This window comes from Panicum virgatum, chromosome 6N (genome assembly GCF_016808335.1).
Source record: "Panicum virgatum strain AP13 chromosome 6N, P.virgatum_v5, whole genome shotgun sequence".
NCBI classification, from domain to species: Eukaryota; Viridiplantae; Streptophyta; class Magnoliopsida; order Poales; family Poaceae; genus Panicum; species Panicum virgatum.
This window is the reverse complement of record NC_053150.1, coordinates 36,616,597-36,636,515: the sequence shown is the minus strand read 5'-3', so window position 1 is coordinate 36,636,515 and position 19,919 is coordinate 36,616,597. Positions and strand designations below refer to the sequence as shown.

Sequence of the window (19,919 nt, the reverse complement as noted above, 5' to 3'; positions counted from 1 at the left end):
AATTATCCCCAAATATCATGTTAAGGAAATAAATTAATTAAGTATAGAAAATTTAACGAGAAATATATCAAATTTTAATTTTTAGTACTTCGTATAGCATAAGAACAAAGCAAAAGGTTTGAAGGGCGGGAGTGGAAGTTTTTTTTATATTTGTCAAACAGATGTTTGCCGAGGTTCGGATGTCCGAACGTTTGACAAGCGGACAGTCCGTGGATGGACTGTGGACGATTCGCCGACTAATGTTTAATTGCAAAGAGGTAAAGAGGTAATGGCGGCCGCGACTGCCTCATGGATGCCGCACGTGGCAGGCACGTCCACAGCTTCGCCGAGTGTATTTAATGTGGCACTCTGTAAATCGATGCTTTGCCAAGTGCCTTATTTATGACACTTGGCAAATAGATAATTTGCCGAGTGTATCATTTATATTGTGTGTTTTTCATCCTGCTCTTAGCAAACAATTTATTTGCCTAGTGACCAAAAAAGTCACTCAGCAAATCTCCTGCCACTCAGCATATAGCCGTTTCCGATAGTGATAACAAATTTATAGATATATTAAGAATGGAGGACAGGAGGATAGTCATAGATTTGTAACCTGAAATTGTGGAAATTTCAGTTGGAATATATGAAAATTATGAGAGGAAAAAATTCTAGCATGGTTTTAGCCACGCACCATAACCCGACAAGGATCTGCCGTTCCGTTACCCACCCAATAACCCGACAAGACCCTGCCGTTCCGTCGGCCGTCTCACTCGTGACTCGCCCTCCTTTTCCACGAGGTCACAGTCACACCGCCGCCATGGCCATCTCCTTCATAACCAATCCACCAGCCCCTGCAATCTGCTTCAGTTCCACCCCGGCTCACAAGCTTGTGGACCCTAGGGTTCCCGCACTCCCATCCCATGGCGCTCCTCTCCGACGACGCCGAGTTCTACGCCCGGGCCGCCGCCGCGTGGCTGCTCTCCGCCTGCCTCGCCGCGGCGATCCTCAGGGGCTGGATCCGCGGCCAGGCCTTCCGCGCGAGGACGTTCCACCTCGCCCTACTGTTCTACAGCACCTGGCTCGCCCGGGACGCCCTCAAGCTCCACCTGCTCCACGGGATCCTCCCCAAGGTACGCACATCTCCGTCGTCAGTCCGTCGGCGTTGGCGCCGCCGCGCCGCCCCCTTTTTATTCGTGTGCTCGTAATCTCCTGGGCATCATCTAGATTTCTGGGTTTATTTCGTGCCTGAATAATCCTGATGGATGGTCATGGCAGTCCCGCCGGTGCCGAGGCCCCGGACTCGCCGGCGTGCTGGCTCTCGGGGAGCGCGTTCTGATGGGCAAGGCGTGCCTCCGCGTGCTGCTCTGGGTCGCCGCCGCCTGCTTCCTCGCAGGGCTCGCCGCGGGCGCGGCCGTGGGCGGCGCCATCTGGGGGAAGAGGATGCCGGGGCCGGCACCGCCGCCGCTGCGCCCGACTCTTGGTGCGCCTGCAAGGAGGGGCCTCGGTGGGGTCGGAGGCATCCTCGTCGAGATCCTGCTCTTCGTTCCCTGCGTTCTGTCGTGCGTGCACGGCTTGCCCGTCATGGTCATCGACTACATGGCTGCTACAGCGAACTGCGGGCCGGGGATGCGGCGGTAGCGGCACCGGCATAGCGTCTGGTAAGGTACGAGATTCTTTGGATGTCCTCGATTGTTCAGGCTTAATTGGTACCTGTTTTGTGTGTACCCAAATCGGAGAAGACTATGCACTTTACTGACGTTTCGCTGTAGCCATTTTCAGTTCCGGGGATCGGAGCATTTTGATGGAACTAATAAAAGAGCTACAGCTGGCTTCTGCGAGTGACTTTGATCATCAGTTGAACTACAAGTCTACAAGCTTAAGTGGTAGGAGTAGCTAGTGCTACTGCACGCTAGTAGTTGTTTCTGTTCCCAGAATTGTGAAACCAATACTGCCAATTGCCGTAGTGCTCTCTACTCATGTGGTGGTTGTGCACTTGTTCTCCGATCCATGAAGTGTTCTACCGTAATGTAACCGTATGTGGATTAGAATCGGCCGTAGGTTCAGACGTACATATCGCGCACTCGAAATTCAGACATCCAATGCTGGCGGCTGTCAGCGTTGCTTTTTTCGCTGTGGGCGAGACAAAAACACGGCAAAACCTTTGTTGTGTACTCGAAAAAACACACGGCAAACCTGATTTTACCGGCCGATCTATGCCGTGCGCCGCAAAGAATCTGAATCCCGTAGTGTGGTCGGGGTCGGCAGGGAGCCTGCACGGACGTGACCGTCTGACCAACGATCGGCTAGCACATATAGTTTTCTGAACACGACCAGAATACGACCGGTAGTGGTAGAAGTGACGAGTCCATGGTCTCATTTGTTGATTTTTCCCCCTCGAGGGATATTGATGAACTGGCGCACCGCCACGGCCGCGCGCTTGCTAGCTAGCGGGGGGCCGCCGCCGGCGAGCTATGGGCGCGCGCTGCACGCGGCAGATGCGCGACCAGCACTTGCTGCGGCGCCGCCGCTTGTGTGACCACTGACCGGCCACTGTGGAGCAGATCACGCGACAAGCACTGGTCGCGAATGATGTCAAGCGCACAACCGGGCCGACAACCTCGGTCAGGCAGGAGCTTCTTCTCGTGCCCCGCCGCGCCCGTCTCGGTGCGCCAAAGCGGTAGTTACGGCTGGCGCCTGGCATGATCAGAGATCGGGGTTGCCGCCTTGCCCATCACCTCAGAAACACAGATATGTGACCCTACTGCCGTATCGCGTATCCAATACGTATCCGACACGGATACGCCAAGGATACGTATCCTGGACGTATTCGCGAGCTGGGCCGTATTGGGCCGGGAAACCTCAGATTCGATACGTATTTGGTCGGATACGGCCTAGAGAGGAGAGGGAGATGGCGGAGTGTGGTGGGGCGGAGCTAAAGGCCGGCGGTGCTGCCCCGCGACTGCACCCGTGCCATTCGCAGCCCGCAGGTCCACGACGAGGCCCGCCGTCCGCCGCCATCACCTAGATCCGGCGAGGAAGGGAGGGCGAAGGGGCAGCGCTGCAGCGACCGGCGTGGGACGCGCCGCCGCCACCAGCCTGGACGCGGTGTGGGAGGAGACGAGAGGGAGGGAGGGAGTGGAGGGCTGGCGGTGCCAGGATCCGGCCGCCGGGATCCGTCGGCGCCAGGAGGAGGGAGCTCCGGGGAGGCGAGGGCCGGCGAGAGAGGAGCAGTGGTGAGGGAGGCGGCGGGGTGCGGGAGGAGGGGAGCCGGCATTGGAGAGGGCGGCGGGAGAGAGAGAGAGAGTAGGATGGGGAGGGCCAGAGAAAGGGACGAGGGGGGAGAGGCGGCACCTGATGGTGTCTCGGGAGAGTAGCAGCACTAGGTCAAGATTATATGGGTTGTTTGGTGGTCTCTTGGGCTGGACTTTCTAAGTTTCTTCTCCTTTCTTTTTCTTTTCTTTTTTTATTTTCCTTTTCCTACCAATAATATGTATTAATATTTATTTTATAAAAAAATACTAAAACGTATCCGCATATCGGGTTTTTTGGAAAAATGACGTATCCCCGTATCCGTATCGGCCCGATACCGATACGCATATCTTGTATCCGTGCTGCATAGCCCATCACCGCTGCCACGACCCGCTCCAATCCTCCAACAGACTGAATTCCTAATTATATTGCCACCTGCACACCAAATGCAACCATTAACAGCGAACCATCTAGAAAGATGGCGTCACGCACGTCAGCACAACATAATTTTTGCGACCAACAGATGAATTATGGAGAAGGGCAAATGGAACATCAGGCTTGTATGCCAATGTCATCAGATTCTTAACAAGTGAGCAATTACAAATACATATCTTGTTACACAGGAGATACGGCAAATAGTTCCGGGTCTGTGATCTGGAAATGATATACTGCACCTTTCACCATCCTCAGTTGCAAAACTGACTTCTTCAGAAGCCACACATGAATGTAATTAATGGAGACTACTATCTAATATCCTAGAGATGATAGCACTTCCACAATCTGGAACTGAGGATGTAGCATAACAACCTGCCACTCCAGTCACTTGTTACTTACAGTAATCAACATTTCATTGACAGTCACTTCTCTATCAATACCGTGAAAGCAGCTTAAAAATAAAACATTTCATTTGACAGGAACGATTATTCAGTTCTCTTACTTGTACTCCAGGGAAGCAACCACACATTTCTAAACTGAAATTGCAACAAGAGCATATATGTCATTAGGAATGGCATGCTATAATGTAAAGCCCAACAGTATAGTAAGGCAAGAACACATGCGTTATTGAAGCAAAGTGACGATGCAGTTACCGATAAACTGAAAGCCAAAGAAAGCATCAACTAAATAGTAGGCGCTAATTTAATTTCATGCATCATTTACCAATTTCGTTACGATATATATTATAAACCATCTTATAAAGAAGGACCAAACTAATTGTTTTGGAAATAAATCACTGTGTGCATAATGAAATAATTAAATAATAACCCACAGTTGCAGAAAAGATATGACCTGATGAAGGCTTCGAGAAAAACCACCTCTCCATCAAATAGCTTCGAGAAAAGATATGCCGTGTGCCAAGATTTCGCCGAGTTCCTTGTGTCTGGCACTCGGCAAAAGGCCTCTTTGCCGAGTGCCCGAGGATTGGCACTCGGCAAAGGCCCGAGCACACAACAAAGTACAGTTTTCCGGTAGTGATACGCCTATCAACTAAGTTTCATCCATGGACTTAGAAATCAATATTTCTAGTCTAGATTAATATCAAATTAAATTAAGGGCTAATGACTGAAGTAGCATAAGAACAGGAAAACATACTCGCAAATCAGCTCCAGCAAACTATAATATTTAAGTCCATATATCAAACAAGTTCTTTACAAACAGAAGGTAAACCTGGTTATATGGTATGCCAATTTAATTTTTTGGATCATATGTATACGTGGCAGCTGGAAATGTAAGAAAGCATTCAATTGGTGTTAACATGTAAATTATGCGCATTAGGACAGGAGCTCATATGCTGAAATCTAAGCGGCTAAGCCCATGCAAATCACATGTAAACAAAAACTGACAACTATTTCAATCCAACAAAAAAGGAAGAAATCTAATAAAATGAATTAATTTGGGAAGCTCACGGCTTACAGGTTCAGCAAAGTATGATTTATAACCATTTAACAAGGTGGAGGGAGACTGTGGAAAAAACACTAACAAGGAGAAGAAGCACTATATATATCTACGAGTAATCACCGACAACAATCTTATTAGAACCCACTGGAGCCGCAGTGAGGAACACCCCATCCCTGGAGCCAAGCTGCTAACGAAATAAAGCACCTGGGCGCTGCAAGTTCTTTATCTGGTTGGTGCTGCACGATCGTTGTTGGACGGCAGCAAGAAGAAAGTGACACAATCTGCAAGATGATGACTCATGCACGGCATGTTTACAGCTGCCAGAGACTATCTCGCACATCCTGATTGAGTGCGTTTTTGCACGGGAAATTTGGACCATACTGCTCCACAAGTGGAACTGGTTCAGGCTAGCCGCCCAACTGGCTGCCTCATGAGGAATTCATCGACTGGTGGCAATGGTCGCGCAAAGAGATGCATCGTGATGACCGGAAGACCTTCGACACTATGGTCGTCCTGGTGGCATGGCTGCTTTGGAAGGAGAGAAACAACCGCGGCGAGGGACATGGTGCTAAAGATTCTGGACGACGAAGGAAAAGCTTGGGCTTCTGCAGGCTTTACACACCTCCTGAAGCTGTTCCCGAAAGTTGCTAGCTTTAGGTCGCAAAGTCATTTCAATGTAATAGCCTAGTTGTAGTCCCTGCTTTCAGTTTGAGTTCGCCATCGCGACCTTACTTTAAATTGCTTCTGTAAACTTCTTCCTGTTACGGAAAAACGTGCTGCCTAGGCACGGTCGCCCAAAAAAAGAACCCACTTTAAAGATTTGAGCAGAGTAAGCTCACACACGTATAACCAAGAGATCAGAGTTGGAAAATCACAGAAACTGACATGCTGCTAAAATCCATGTGTAGAAATTAGTTGATAATCTCTTCATTTGCTTGAACACTACTACAAAACATAGATATGGTAACGCACTCTTGTAACACAACCACCAATGTGATACAATGAAGTTTTATAGGAACATAAAAATATGTGTTACAAATGAAGGTTGTAACACATAGCTTTTTTTTTGAAAAATGTATTACAGACAACAGTTATAGTAACACAAAATTAATGTTACAACCAAGATGTTACAAAATAGTAGTATGTTGTAACACTTGACTAGAACATGTAAAGCATGTCACAAATGCATATACTGTAGTAACACAAAACTAATATTACAACAAAAGTGTTACGGATACCTTCACCATGAATGCTATGTTTGTGCTGCCCGGTAATGGTGACCTTCTTGAACAAGCTTTAATGGTTAGCTTGAACATGTGGGTCTACCATGGCTTATTGGCCAGCGGTGGAGACAAGAGAGATGATGAGGGAGCAGGCAGCAAGTGGGTCACCGTAGACGGGCGGTGGAACACCCCCAGCAGGTGGTGGAGGTGCCGGATGGGTGTCCAATGAAATTATGACGGCCGTTGTCGTGGGCAGCGGCGTAGGTGTCATTGTGCCACCAGTGCCGAGATGGAAGCAGGTGGTGGAAGGGGGTAGTTCCATCGGATATTAAGAATAATGTCCAATGGGAGAGGGGCAACACCAAAAGAGGTTAGTGTACGCCAGAGTAAGGGGTAACATGGAGGGCCGTGGTGTTGCTATCAACCTGGCACAGGACCCAGGGGAGACGACTGCGAGGGAGGTGAAGTCGGGAGGTTAGGAGGCGATCGGTTGGGTGTGGCCGGCGGTCGTGCTCTGCTGCGTTGTTATAGAGAATTGGAGGGGAGGGGGTAAAATAAGAGGCTAGGAGATCGACCGGGAGAGACACACAGAGTTAGAGAGCTAGGCATTGAGACAAGTTTTATATGGTGATACTGATTACCTATCCAGAATTCTATCTGGGCTAAAGCGTTTGGATGTAGCCCATTGGCTCATTTTAGCTCCTGAGCATCTCGCAAGCCTGCTCGAGCTGGCTCGTTATTGAAATGAGCTAAATACTTGGCTCGGCTTGGTAACATTTTTTAACGAGCTAGCCGATCCACTAGTTTTTCACCCAACCTTACGATGAAGTTATCTCTCTTACCGATTGAACTATGCACAAGCGGAAGACAGCCCAAACCAATCTTCTATAACCACACATGAATGCTAGATTTCTTTTTTTATATAAAAAATTACGTGCATGATTTCTCTTTTCTTGGGTTCATCTTGGTATGTTTCCTACAACATCGTGCTAATTTGATCCAACATGTATCTACAAAATTATGCTAATTTTATCCAAAAATGTATCTACAAAATTTGTTGGGTCATGGATTGAAGAAAGGGTGTCATAAGAAAAAAGAGTGGGATGACAAAATTATTTGGCACAAAACTAGGGGCCCGTTTGCAGATTTACACCATTTTGTCATCATCTTTTTTTTGGGTGGTATTTTGTCATTATCTCTCTCCCGTCCTCACACCACTCCAGAATCCAAGTCTCCAAACCACACACGATTCCTCCAACCGCCGTGCCAATCTGGCGATCTCCATCACTGCCTCCAGAGGCGTCCCATCAATGGCCGTTGCTGCACGCCCGGCGCCCCCTGTCCAGCCGCGGCTGCCTAGGACCCGTCACCGTCCCTGAACGCGGCCGCGCCGGTGCTTCTCGTCCCCAACAATGGCCGCGCGACACCTGATGCGCTTCCGCGCGACCGGCATGCTAGGCGTGTGGCCGTGCTGGCGCCGCCCATCCCCACCACACTGTACTATGCGAGGGCACTGGCCATCCCTGCCCAGGCGCAAGGCAGGGCGGTGCCCATCCTCGGCCCACCCGCTGCTCCCGGTAGGTCCCTCCTCGCCAACCATCCACTGTCCCGGAGCTCGCGGCCACCCTTAGGCTGCCGCCCCTGCTTTCTATGGCTCTCCTCTCCCACCGGTTTATGATGTTTTCATGTGCCTGGAATCATGCTTGTGTGCGGCATCATCGAAATCTACTACTTGTTCTACGATGACACTGACGGACTGACCTGATAACAAACACAAAGCGAGTGCCTTAAGTGACTACTGTATTACTCTCATTGTACCCAGCTAATTTGCATCTCACGAAGCGTAGTCAAATGCACTAAACTGCAACAAAGGCTGTGAACTACTCCCTTGGTTCTAAATTGTAGTTCAGTTTAATTTTGTCCTAAGTCAAATTTCACTTATTATGATCAAGTTTATAAAAGAATGAACCAATATTTACAACATCTAGTTAGTTAAATCAATCATGAAATATGTATAGATAGTGTAGTTATTTTGTACCATCATGTGTGTAAGGATCACCGGGGTGTCCGACCCTAGAGGGGGAGGGGATGAATAGGGTCGCTAATCGCTTTTTAACCTAGGGCTCAATCTACTTGCATAAGATAAACCTAACACGTCCTATACATGCTAGTTATGACTAAGGTTTATCTTTGCTACTCTCTACTTACCCCAAAAAGCTTGCAACCTATAGCCAATCCTAAACAAACTAACTAGGAAAGTAAAGGCACGCAAGATAAAGTAAATGCGGAAACGTAATATGGTAAGTAAAGAGGTAAGTGCAAGAGGGATGCAAACTCCCGAGTAGACACGGTCATATAACGTGGTTCGGTACAAACGCCTACGTCCACGGGACACCGAGGCTCTTCCGATCACCGTCTTGCACTATGCCACCAAGGCGATGCCGGCAATCAAAGGCAAGTGCCCACAAGACACCGAGTCTCGTGCACCACCACCGTCTCTTTCGGTCACCCAGCCGAAATTCACTACGGAGCTTCTCCACCAAGTAGGGGGTCTCCTCTTCCCCCACACAAAGTGTCGTTGCCACTCCACACCAAGTCGGAGGGTCACACGACGGATCACAAGGATTGCTTGCCGCAGCAAGACTTCTCTCAAGGGAGCTCTCGCAAGAACTAATCCCTATTACAAGCACTGAGCACTCTCACAAGTGTGCTTAAGCCTATATGATGTACAATGAAGCTCTAAGGTGGTTGGAGATGATCTTTGGCTCTTGTATACTTCCTTGGTCTCCAGCACTCTCAAATGAGCCGTGGGGTGGCATATATATAGCCCACACACCCCAAACTAACCATTGGAAAAGGGCTGACAAAAAGCGTTATCACCGGTTAAACCGATGCTCCCGTTTTTGTCATCACCGGTTTAACCGGTGAGTGCATTTTCCAACTAGCCATTATACTTCAACGGCTACCTCAATCGACCGACGTAATCAACCGATGCAGCGTCGGTTTAACCGGTGAGTGTAGTTGCTGAAAAACTAACTCTCTGGACAACTGCACCGACGTTCACCAATATCTAGCGTCGGTTCATCCGGTGTATAGATTTTGCCTCAGCTGCTGAGTTCATTGCACCGATGTATTCAACTTTCCTGGCGTCGGTTCAACCGGTGTTACCAAAACTCCCAGACGTGCTCCAAGTCAATGCACCGACGTATGTAATTTTCTTAGCGTCGGTTCAACCGGTGATTAAAATATCTCTGTCTTGATTGTTTTGACTTGGTTTCTTCATGGTCTCTTCAATCTTCGAATCCTTTGGACCGAAGAGGTTTCAAGGCAACTGCACCGACGTTCACCAATATCTAGCGGAACCCCCGTAGGGGCGGCCCTTCGGGCCTAGCTATGCCTATCTTCTCTTTGTCATCACTTGAACCTAAAAGCCTGAGAATGGTCATCTTAACAATCATATTAGTCCAAGTGTTGTGTTGTCTATATCAATCACCAAAACATTATATTGAAATATGGCATGAGAGGCCATTTTCGCTACAATGTGTTAATATATTTATATAAAAACTTGATCCAACATCAAAGTTACAATAGTTGATTTAGAATAAAACTAAAGTGAACTATAATTAGAACATTGGGGTACAATCTGTTTCCCTTGTTTTTTTTTTGATCCAACACTACTCTACTTGCACCAATGACTTGGCTAATAATAAATTGATGATAATAAAGCCATGTAATCTGTCTATAATATGGTACTTGAATGTTGTAAGGTTATTAGCAATATTTTTACATGTCTGATTTATTTAAACTTATGTGTTTCTTTTCTTAGGTGATTGCAGGCATGGAAAGAGTATTATATTGGGTAAGAAACCTCTACATTCACCTCACCCTCGTGTTTTTCCTTTGCTTATTTGTAGTAGGCTGCTTCAAGAACGTGCTTATATAATCAGTACCCACCTTTTATAGTCTAATAAAGTAGCAGAACAAAGGCATATAGCTATCTTACCGGCAAAACTTGTTCTGAAACCCACAGTTCCAAAAATAATGTTTGTGAAACTAACAAGTAATAATAGAGCAGAAAACTTTTATCCTTTATAGACAGAAAAGACATAAAGTTCCCCACTGTCTAGATATTAGTGACACATTGCATTCTTTGCAAATTGGAGTTTTAGAATGTTCTGCAAATTGAATTTACTCCATGTCTTTGTTGTGGCTGCAAGCACATCTGGCCTTCTACGTACTGCTACGTTTAGTTATTCTAGCGTCCCTCTGACTTGCAAATATGGTTTCCTGCCCTTTAAATAGAAGAACGAACCAAAGATTTAGTCCTTTCTCTATGCAGGTTTGGAGTACCAACGATTGAATTCTTAAATCGATGTGTGCACGGATGGATGCAGAAGCAACGAATTTCAAGAATACTAGATATTTATATTTACATTTTGCTTTCTAGTAGAGTAGAGTAGACTTGTACTTTTCATTACTATGTGTATTTGCTCTTTAGAATTATATAATTATGTATAGCGAACTGTCATGTGATGTAAGAAAGTACTACAATTGAAACTTTCCTACAATCAATGTGAGGTCCTATGGTTTTTGAAATATTTGTTTGGTGCAATGTGTTATGTTGACTCTAAAATTTGGTGTCAACATTATATGCTATATGCAGGTGTGAAATAATAATTTACTTTAAATTCTGAATGTGTTACAATAGGTAGGATATGTGTTACGGACATATGTTCCTTTATCCAAAACTGTATGCTATACCACATGGTGAAAGTGTTACTACAGCTAAGAAAATGTGTTACATTGATAATTATTGCAACACTTGATAAATGATCCAACAGACAAGAAATTGTGTTACAAAGTAGTAAAACTTTTTTGGATTTAAAGGAACATGTATCTTGTGTTCTAATAGATCAGACTATAGTAACATTGGAAATAGTAACACTAATAAGATGTGTTACTAGGAAGCGCAGTAACAGTTTTAATGACCTATAGTAACACAAGTTGGTGTTACTACATCCATGTCCTGTAGTAGTGGAAACTTGCACACATGAACTACGGGGAATCAACACATTTGCCCCGTGCCAGGTAAAGGCTTTGTCATGTGTTGCACATGCCAAAATCCTCACGACAAAGTGCTGGGCAAATGATGAAGCAGAAGTGCAGAACGCAACTAAGTGAAGGAACCACCCAATTTCAGCAACCACGTAGCCAGCCCTCTCCGGATACGACCTTGCCGGCGCAAGCATTAGCATCAGAAAGCCGACGACCAAGAGCACGCACGAAGCAAGGTAGATACGCGCAGTGACGGGGCCAAAGAGCGCATCCTCTAGACGGCCGTGTGATCGGGTGCTCTCGGGAAGAGCTCGCCGCACCGCAGGCCTACCCCCACCAACCTGCACCGAGCACCGATAGATACCCACAAAATTCAGACACCCAGGGCTTCCAATTTCTCAATCAGACATCGGTAAGAGATAGATGGGCCTCGCCCTTGTGCCTTCTGTTGAGGTGCCCGACAAGGGCCAGGATGGCGAAGTAGAGCATACACCACGAAGATCTCCGCCGCAGCGGCCGAGTCTGTCACACCCGGTTTAAAAAAGAACACCAGATGTATCACATATGTGCGCCAGGATCAAGTTTCACACATATGGAAGATGTCATCAGTGAATATATCAAAGACAATATTCAACAACGTAAATAAAAAGAAATAAGTACTTTATTACACACTCCGATAGATAGACACGAAGGTCTTAACGTTTCACCGATAACCAATTCGAAATCTTCAGAATATCTTCATGAACTCTCATAGGAATTTTGACTGGTGAACGCTCCTAGAATTCCTCAAAGTCACTGAAGTAGTCCACTTCATTGTTCTATTCTGAACAGCAATTAGGCAAGGATGAGTACACTTATGGTTGGTACTCAGCAAGTGGGGTGAAGACACAAGGTCATCAAGGAAAGGCTAAGGTTTATTGCAGTTAGCATTTTAGTTGGTCAAATTTTATTAGCAGCACCTAATTACTAGGTATAAGTTTATACCAACCCACTTAAGCATAAAGATCATAAAAGAACCAACATCATATAACCAAAACCACAATTTATTTATTCTTCAAGTTCAATTATCATGTGAGGGTCCAAGCCGCTCATGACCGTGAGCACGGCTGATATATCAGTTTTACACTCTGCAGAGGTTGTACACTTTCCTCACAATTCGTGTCCCCCTGTGTCGCCTGGGTTTATAAGGCCCTTAAACACTTCCTTTGGTGAGTGGCGAGGGGTTCACTACGAGGCCTTTACAAAGATTCCCTAACAAGTAACAACCTGCTAAGGTTTCAAGTCAAAGCAGAGAATAACCCTCCCTAATGGTCAGCTCCTTAGCAAAGGCCGCTACCCCAAGAGGACCGGGCTATACCCCATCGATGCTTCCCCTCTTCCCTTTCGGCAATACTGTCACCAGCTAAAGTTTCTAATTAATCAGCTAAGACCAGAACCATGTGGTATTGTGGTTGTACGGTTTTCTTGGGTGGTTCTCCATGTTCCATTTAAACAACATGATCTTGTAATTAAAACAAGTATAACAACAAAAATAAAGTCATGTTTAATATTTAAAGATTATAACCATAACCAACCCAAAATAAAGCATCTAAGAAATTCTACCCAACAAAGTTATAACGGGTGTTCCAAGACTTGGGTAAAAAGACTAGGTAAATCTTTAGTGGCTATGCCATCAAGTTTATGCAATACAATAATAAAGTAAAGTTAATTAACATGATATTACTGGGACAAAACAGAATATGCAGAGGGGGAAGGCCACTTGCCTTCCTCGCCAAATTGCTGTAGCTCTTCCTCGTTCACTTGCTCTTGATCCTCCTCGTACGGCACGTCGTCTACACGATCAGACAAGCAAAAAATAAGAAACAGTACAAAAATAGTGTAAACAGAATTGAATAAGTTGAAAAAGATGTAGATCATGATTCAAGGATCGCGTGAGCGTGAGAATCGCTGAAAACAGAGTTAAAACAAAGAAGATATGGCCAAAACAAGGTTGCAGGGACTTATTTGCAAGAAACTAGGGGCTAGATTATGATTAAACATATAAATGGAGGGGTTAGAATGAAAAACATGAGTCCAGGGACGGTGGGCATAAAAACTTGAAAGGTCAGGGGCCAAAACGAAAGAAATAGGACCTAAACAGAATTACTTTTGAACTAGGACAGGACGACGGGTTGATTTGGAAGAAACACAGGGTCTCTTTAGCTAAAAGGACCGGGCCGGCTCAGGTTGAGCGGTATTGACTGGGTCTGGAAGGATATGACCCGTCGGATCACCATCAGACGGCAAAAAGGCGGGGAGGGCGGCTCGGCTGCGGCTCGCGGCTCTACTGGCTGGCTGGCTGGCTGCTGAGCTCAGCTCGGTTGCGCACGTGGCTCGGCGGGTGGCGCTGGGCGGCTCGGGAGGAGCCGGCGGTGAGGGTTGCGGCAGCGGGCGGTGGCGCAGTCGCCGGAGTAAGCCGAAGTCGGCGCTCTGGGGCTCGGTTCGCGACGCAGAAGGGCCGGGGAGGTAGAGAAGGTGACGTCGAGCTCGATGGAGGTGTCGGGGCGACGGTTTGGAGCGGCGGAGTGGTTCCAGGCCGGCGAGGGGCAAGGAATTGCCAGCACGGAGGGGCGGGAACTCGGGGAATGAAGGGCTGGTGGAGATCCTCATAGCACAGCGAAGCTTCGGCGGTGCTTGGACGTCGAGGAGAGGTGGCACAGCGGCAGATCGATGGCGGCGGCGCCGTGCAGAGCTCACGCGGCGGCGCTGAGCGAGCGGGGAGGTTGGAGCATGGAAAGGAGCGGGATAGGAGGCTTGGGCACAAGCTTTATAGGCCGAGCAAGGGGAGGGGGAAGGCCGGCGGGGAGAGCTGGGGGCGCGGCGCTTCGGTGGCCGGCCATTAATGGCCACGGTGGTGATGGCGACCGTTACTGGCGGAAGAGGAGGAGGTGCGATGTAGGGAGGAACGGCTCCACTGAGCCTTGATGGCGACGCAATGAGGGAGGGGAAGAGGAGACGTGCGGCCGCGGGGAGGTAGACGGCCGGCGGCGATCGGTACAGTGGTGGAGGTGAGATGGCGGGAGGTTAGGGGTGACCCTGACGGGTGGGTCCCACCTGGAAGTGAGAGAGAGGGGGTGGAGGTGGGATGGACTGGGCCGGCTCTGTTGGACTGATTAGGCCGATCAGAAGGTTTTGGGCCGACTTGGGCCTCGCGGAAAAGAAAGGGAAAAGAAGAGGAACGGTGGGCTGGGTTAGAAAGGATGGAAAAGAGAGAAGGTTTGTTTGTTTTTTTTAACACAAACACCATTTGAGTAAATTCATTTTGAATTCAAAACAAATTTGAATTTTGGGTGTTACAAATCCTACCCTCCTTAAGAAGAATCTCGTCCTCGAGATTCGGATAGATTTGAGAACAACTGAGGGAATTCTGCCATAAGCTCATCTTCTCTTTCCCAGGTAGCCTCATCCTCAGAATGGTGACTCCATTGCACTTTGCACATTTTGATTATTTTGCTCCGAGTAATTCTCTGGGATGTCTCCAATATTTTGACTGGATGCTCTAAATATCTCAAGTCATCTTGCACATTAAGCTCTTCTATAGGTAACTGCTCTTCAGGCACTCTCAGACACTTTTTCAACTGAGATACATGGAACACATCATGAACATGCGACAATCATTCAGGGAGCTCCAACCGATATGCCACTTCGCCTTTCCTTTCAAGAATCTGAAAAGGACCAATATACCGAGGTGACAACTTTCCTTTTACCTTGAATCTGTGGAGACCTCTGATAGGTGATACTTTAAGATACACATAATCTCCGACTTCGAATGTCAATTCCCTTTTTCGGGTACCGGCATAACTCTTCTGTCGTGACTGTGCAGTCCTGAGGTTATCCCGAATTATCTGAACTTGTCTTTCAGCTTCTTGAAGAATTTCTGGACCCAATACTTGACTTTCTCCTATCTGACTCTAGTACAATGGTGTTCTGCACTTTCTCCCATATAAAGCTTCAAACGGGGCCATTTTGAGACTAGCTTGATAACTATTGTTATAAGAAAATTCTGCATATGGCAAACTTTTATCCCAACTGCCTCCATGCTTCAAAGCACATGCTCTTAACATATCTTCTAGTACTTGATTAGTTCTTTCAGTCTGACCATCTGTCTGTGGATAATATGCTGAACTGAAATTGAGCTTTGTACCCATTGATTCATGTAACTTCTACCAGAAACATAAGGTGAATTGAGTATCACGATCAGACACTATTTTCTTCGGAACACCATGTAAGCATACTATCCGTGACATGTATAACTCTGCTAGTTTGGCTCTGGTATAAGTTGTTTTGACCAGTATGAAATGAGCAGCCTTAGTTAATCTATCCACAATAACCCATATGGAATTGTAGCCGTCACGAGTGCAAGGTAACACTACGATGAAATCCATACCGATTTCTTCCCATTTCCATTCGGGCACTTTCAGTGGTTATAACAAACCTGCTGGTCGTTGGTGTTCTGCTTTCACCCTCTGGCACACATCACACAAAGCAACATGGGTTAATACATCTCTTTTCAAACCATACCACCAGTACTTCTCTTTCAAATCTTGATACATCTTAGTGCTACCAGGGTGGATGGAATAAGCTGAATCATGTGCCTCTTTCAAAATGAGTTCACGAAGACAATCAATGTCAGGCACACATATTCTATTTCTGAACCAAACAGTTCCTTGTTCATCTTCTGTGAAATCCGGGGCTTTGCCTAAACCAATTAAAATCTTGATTTCCTTGATTTTAGCATCTGCTAGTTGCCCTTTTCTGATTTCTTGTTCCAGTGTAGGTTCAATTTCCATGGTCACAGCTTCAGTATGATAAATGATCCCTAAGTTGAGTCGTTCCATTTCCCAACACAATTCTTGGGGCATCAAACGAGCTACAACCATGTTTGCTTTACCCTTTCGACTTAGTGCATCTGCTACAACATTTGCTTTGCCGGGATGATACTGAATATCCAGATCATAATCTTTAATCAACTCTAACCATCTGCGCTGTCTCAGGTTGAGATCCCTCTGAGTGAATATGTACTTCAAACTTTTGTGGTCAGTGAAGATCTGACACTTATTCCCGATCATATAATGTCTCCAAATCTTTAGTGCGTGCACTACGGCAGCTAATTCCAAATTATGGGTAGGATAATTTTGCTCGTGCTTTCTCAACTGTCTAGAGGCATATGCTACCACTTTGCCATCTTGCATCAATACACATCCGAGACCGAGACGTGAAGCGTCATAGTAAACATCAAACCCTTTGTGAATATCAGGCATTATCAACACGGGGGCCGTGGTTAGCCTCGTTTTTAGTTCCTCAAAACAAGCCTGACATGCGGCATCCCATTTGAATTCTTTTCCTTTTTTCCAATAGAGAGGTAAGAGGTTTCACTATCCTTGAGAATCTTTCAATAAATCTGCGGTAGTAGCCTGCAAGTCCAAGGAAGCTTCTGATTTCTGACACATTCTTTGGTGGATTCCAATTCAGAACATCCTGAACTTTACTGGGGTCTACTGCAATTCCTCCATCTGAGATAACATGTCCAAGGAAGGACACTTCTCTCAACCAAAAATCACATTTACTCAACTTGGCATACAACTGATTTTCTCGAAGCTTCTGTAACACCAATCTTAAGTGTTCCTCATGTTCTTCTTCATTCTTGGAAAATGCCAAGATATCATCTATAAACACAACCACAAACTTGTGGAGATACTCCATGAACACCTTGTTCATCAAGTACATGAAGTATGCTGGAGCGTTTGTCAATCCAAATGACATCACAGTGAACTCATACAAACCATATCTTGTTGTGAATGCCGTCTTGGGAATATCTTCCAGTCGAATCCTTAACTGATGGTATCCCGATCTTAGATCGATCTTAGAGAAAATCATAGCACCTCTCATCTGATCAAACAAGTCCTCAATTCTAGGTAGCGGGCACTTATTCTTGATGGTCACATCGTTAAGTGCTCTGTAGTCTACACACATTCTTCTACTGCCATCCTTTTTATCAACAAAGATAACTGGTGCTCCCCATGGTGACGAGCTAGGGCGGATAAATCCTTTCTTTAATAACTCTTCTATTTGTTTCTTTAATTCACTCAAATCCTTAACATCCATTCTATATGGCCTTTTAGAAATAGGTGCAGTGCTAGGTAAAAGATCAATACTGAACTCAATAGCACGATCAGGTGGCATATCTGGCAAATCTTCTGGAAAGACATCGGGATATTCACAGACAACCTTTATATCTTCCAAAGGTATTCCCTTCATCTGATTTACTACACAGTCTGCTGCGGATAGAGGTGTTGCAATGAACTCAAACCGTTCTGCTTCTGGACTTGTGAGAAGCACTGACCTCTTGGCACACTGAATAACTGCGTCAACTTTGCTTAGCCATCCCATTCCCGGAATGACATCAATCCCACTAGAATCTAGCACTATAAAGTTGGCATAGAAATCTCTGTCCATAATCTTGAAACTAATTCCAAGACATTGATACGTGGCCTTCATATTGCCCCCAGGCGAACTAACTAGCATGTGTTTTGACATAGTATGCACGGGAATACCATATTTTGCAACAAACTGAGCGGAAATAAAGGAATGTGATGCTCCAGAATCAAATAAAACTGATGCAGGAGCTGAGTGGACTAGGAACATACCGAACACAACATCCTGATCCTCTTGAGCTGTTTTCACAACCACATGATTCACTCTTCCACGCATATAGTTTTGCTGGCCTTTGTTTGCCTGTGGAATCTGGTTATTGTTTCTAGGCTGCTGCTGCTACTGTGGTTGCTGTTGATTCTGCCTCTGTCCACTGTTCCTCTGATTCTGGGGGGTCTGCACATTGCGCTTGGGACAATTGTTGGCATAATGTCCCACTTCACCACACTTGAAGCAGCCATTGGGTTGAACTGGGTTATTGTTTCGCACTGGTGCACCTGATGTGTTGCTTGAACAATTCTGTTGCTGATTGGGGGTGCGCTGAGTCTGCTGATTATAACGCTGCGGTTGCTGCTGAGTGCGCTGACTCTGTTGATTCTGTTGATACACCTTGTCCTCCAGAACGAGATGGAAAACCCTGGGAAGAGTTGTAGCGGGGGCGGGTATTGCTACTAGATTGCCCCTGAGACGGGAACTTCCGCTTCATTTCACCAAGTTCCTTGCGCTTGCTATCCAAGCCTATAGCCTTGTTGAGCAGTGTCTGAAAGTTGGGAAATGTATGACTCTGCAGTTGATAGTTGAGTGGCCCGATCAGACCATCCAGAAAGTGATCCTGTCTCTTTGCATCAGTATCAAAATCATTGGGAGCATATCGAGACAACTGAGTGAACTTGTCCCTGTACTCACTGACTGACATATTGCCTTGCTTCATAGCCAAGAATTCCTTCTATTTGAGCTTTATCACACCAGCTGGGACATGATGCTCACGGAAGTTGTTTCTGAATTCATCCCAAGTGATGGTGTTGGCATCAGCATGAGCAGCAGTGTAAGCATCCCACCAGTCTGCTGCAGATCCTTCCAGATGACCTGAGGCATACAAAACCTTCTCACGGTCATTGCACTGAGTGATATCTAGCTTCTTAGTAATGACTTTTAGCCAATCATCTGCATCAAGTGGATCCACATAGTGGGAGTATGTTGGTGGATGGTGACTCATGAATTCCCTGTGCTTATCTCTGGGTTGCTGGGCTACATGAGGCTATTGCTGATTCTGTTGCGCTTGCATATTTGCAACTGTGGCGGTGAGGTTCTGCAGAAGCTGCATCTGAGCTGCCAAGAATTGTTCCATTGTTGGATTTGGAGGTGGAGGTGGAGGTGGCAGTGGGTTTTGTCGATTGACTATGTGTGCACGCCTTGTGCTAGGAATGTCTTGCCCTCCTTCTGACCTAGTGTTTACCATCTGATTGTTAGAGAAATGAATTTTGGATAAGAGTGTTGAACTGATAAGATAGATAAAGAAGAAGAGAACCAAGATATGAACCCAAAACATGTTTAAAATATTTTATTAAGCCAAACCAAGTTTAAACAAAACGAAACAAGCACTTGTTCACAAAAGCAAGCATTATTACACCATCGTCGTCCTCACAGGAACGGTACTAGCGAAACAAAGCATGTAAAGGGTAACCAGCCTAATAGCCTAGAAGCCTAGTCTAAAAGACCGGTGGTGGAGCCTGGTTCGCCATAGCGAAGTCTCTTGCGGGGCGGCGACATGGAAGGATAAAGGGGCTCTTCTGCATCCACAGGTGGGTGTTCTCCAGCGAGCTATGCCTCTAGCTGTGCGATCTTGGCTTGAGCTTCTTGTAGCTTCTCGCGGGTGTTGTCCAACTCGGCGGTGGCACCCTCAAGATCTGTGTTGAGAGCTGCGGTGACTAGAGCAAGAACATTGAGACGGTCATCTCCAGCTTCTCCCAGTGGTACTACTGTGTCCTCAGTTCCACTAGTACGACAAGGAAGGTGACAATACTCGGTGAAGCTCAGTTCCTGGTG

General features: G+C 46.3%; 1 protein-coding gene and 1 long non-coding RNA gene across 2 annotated transcripts; both read left to right on the top strand.

Moving 5' to 3' along the window:
- Positions 1–844: 844 nt before the first annotated feature.
- On the top strand, positions 845–1,985 carry LOC120678621. The gene is made up of 3 exons (XM_039959873.1): positions 845–1,109; positions 1,255–1,642; positions 1,749–1,985. The coding sequence occupies exons 1-2, from the start codon at positions 900–902 to the stop codon at positions 1,615–1,617; spliced, it is 573 nt and encodes a 190-aa protein (XP_039815807.1). The 5' UTR covers positions 845–899; the 3' UTR covers positions 1,618–1,642; positions 1,749–1,985.
- Positions 1,986–10,062: 8,077 nt separating this feature from the next.
- On the top strand, positions 10,063–10,945 carry LOC120678620. Its single transcript, XR_005676657.1, has 2 exons — positions 10,063–10,206; positions 10,687–10,945. It is a non-coding gene; the product is annotated as an uncharacterized LOC120678620 (long non-coding RNA).
- Positions 10,946–19,919: the final 8,974 nt, after the last annotated feature.

What these genes read in the sequence shown, in the direction of transcription:
- LOC120678621 (XM_039959873.1), top strand. Translation starts at nt 900, where the DNA reads ATGGCGCTCCTCTCCGACGACGCCGAGTTCTACGCCCGGGCCGCCGCC. An exon ending in TCCACGGGATCCTCCCCAAG is followed by an intron (nt 1,110 to 1,254) that starts GTACGCACATCT and finishes TGGTCATGGCAG; the next exon opens with TCCCGCCGGTGCCGAGGCCC.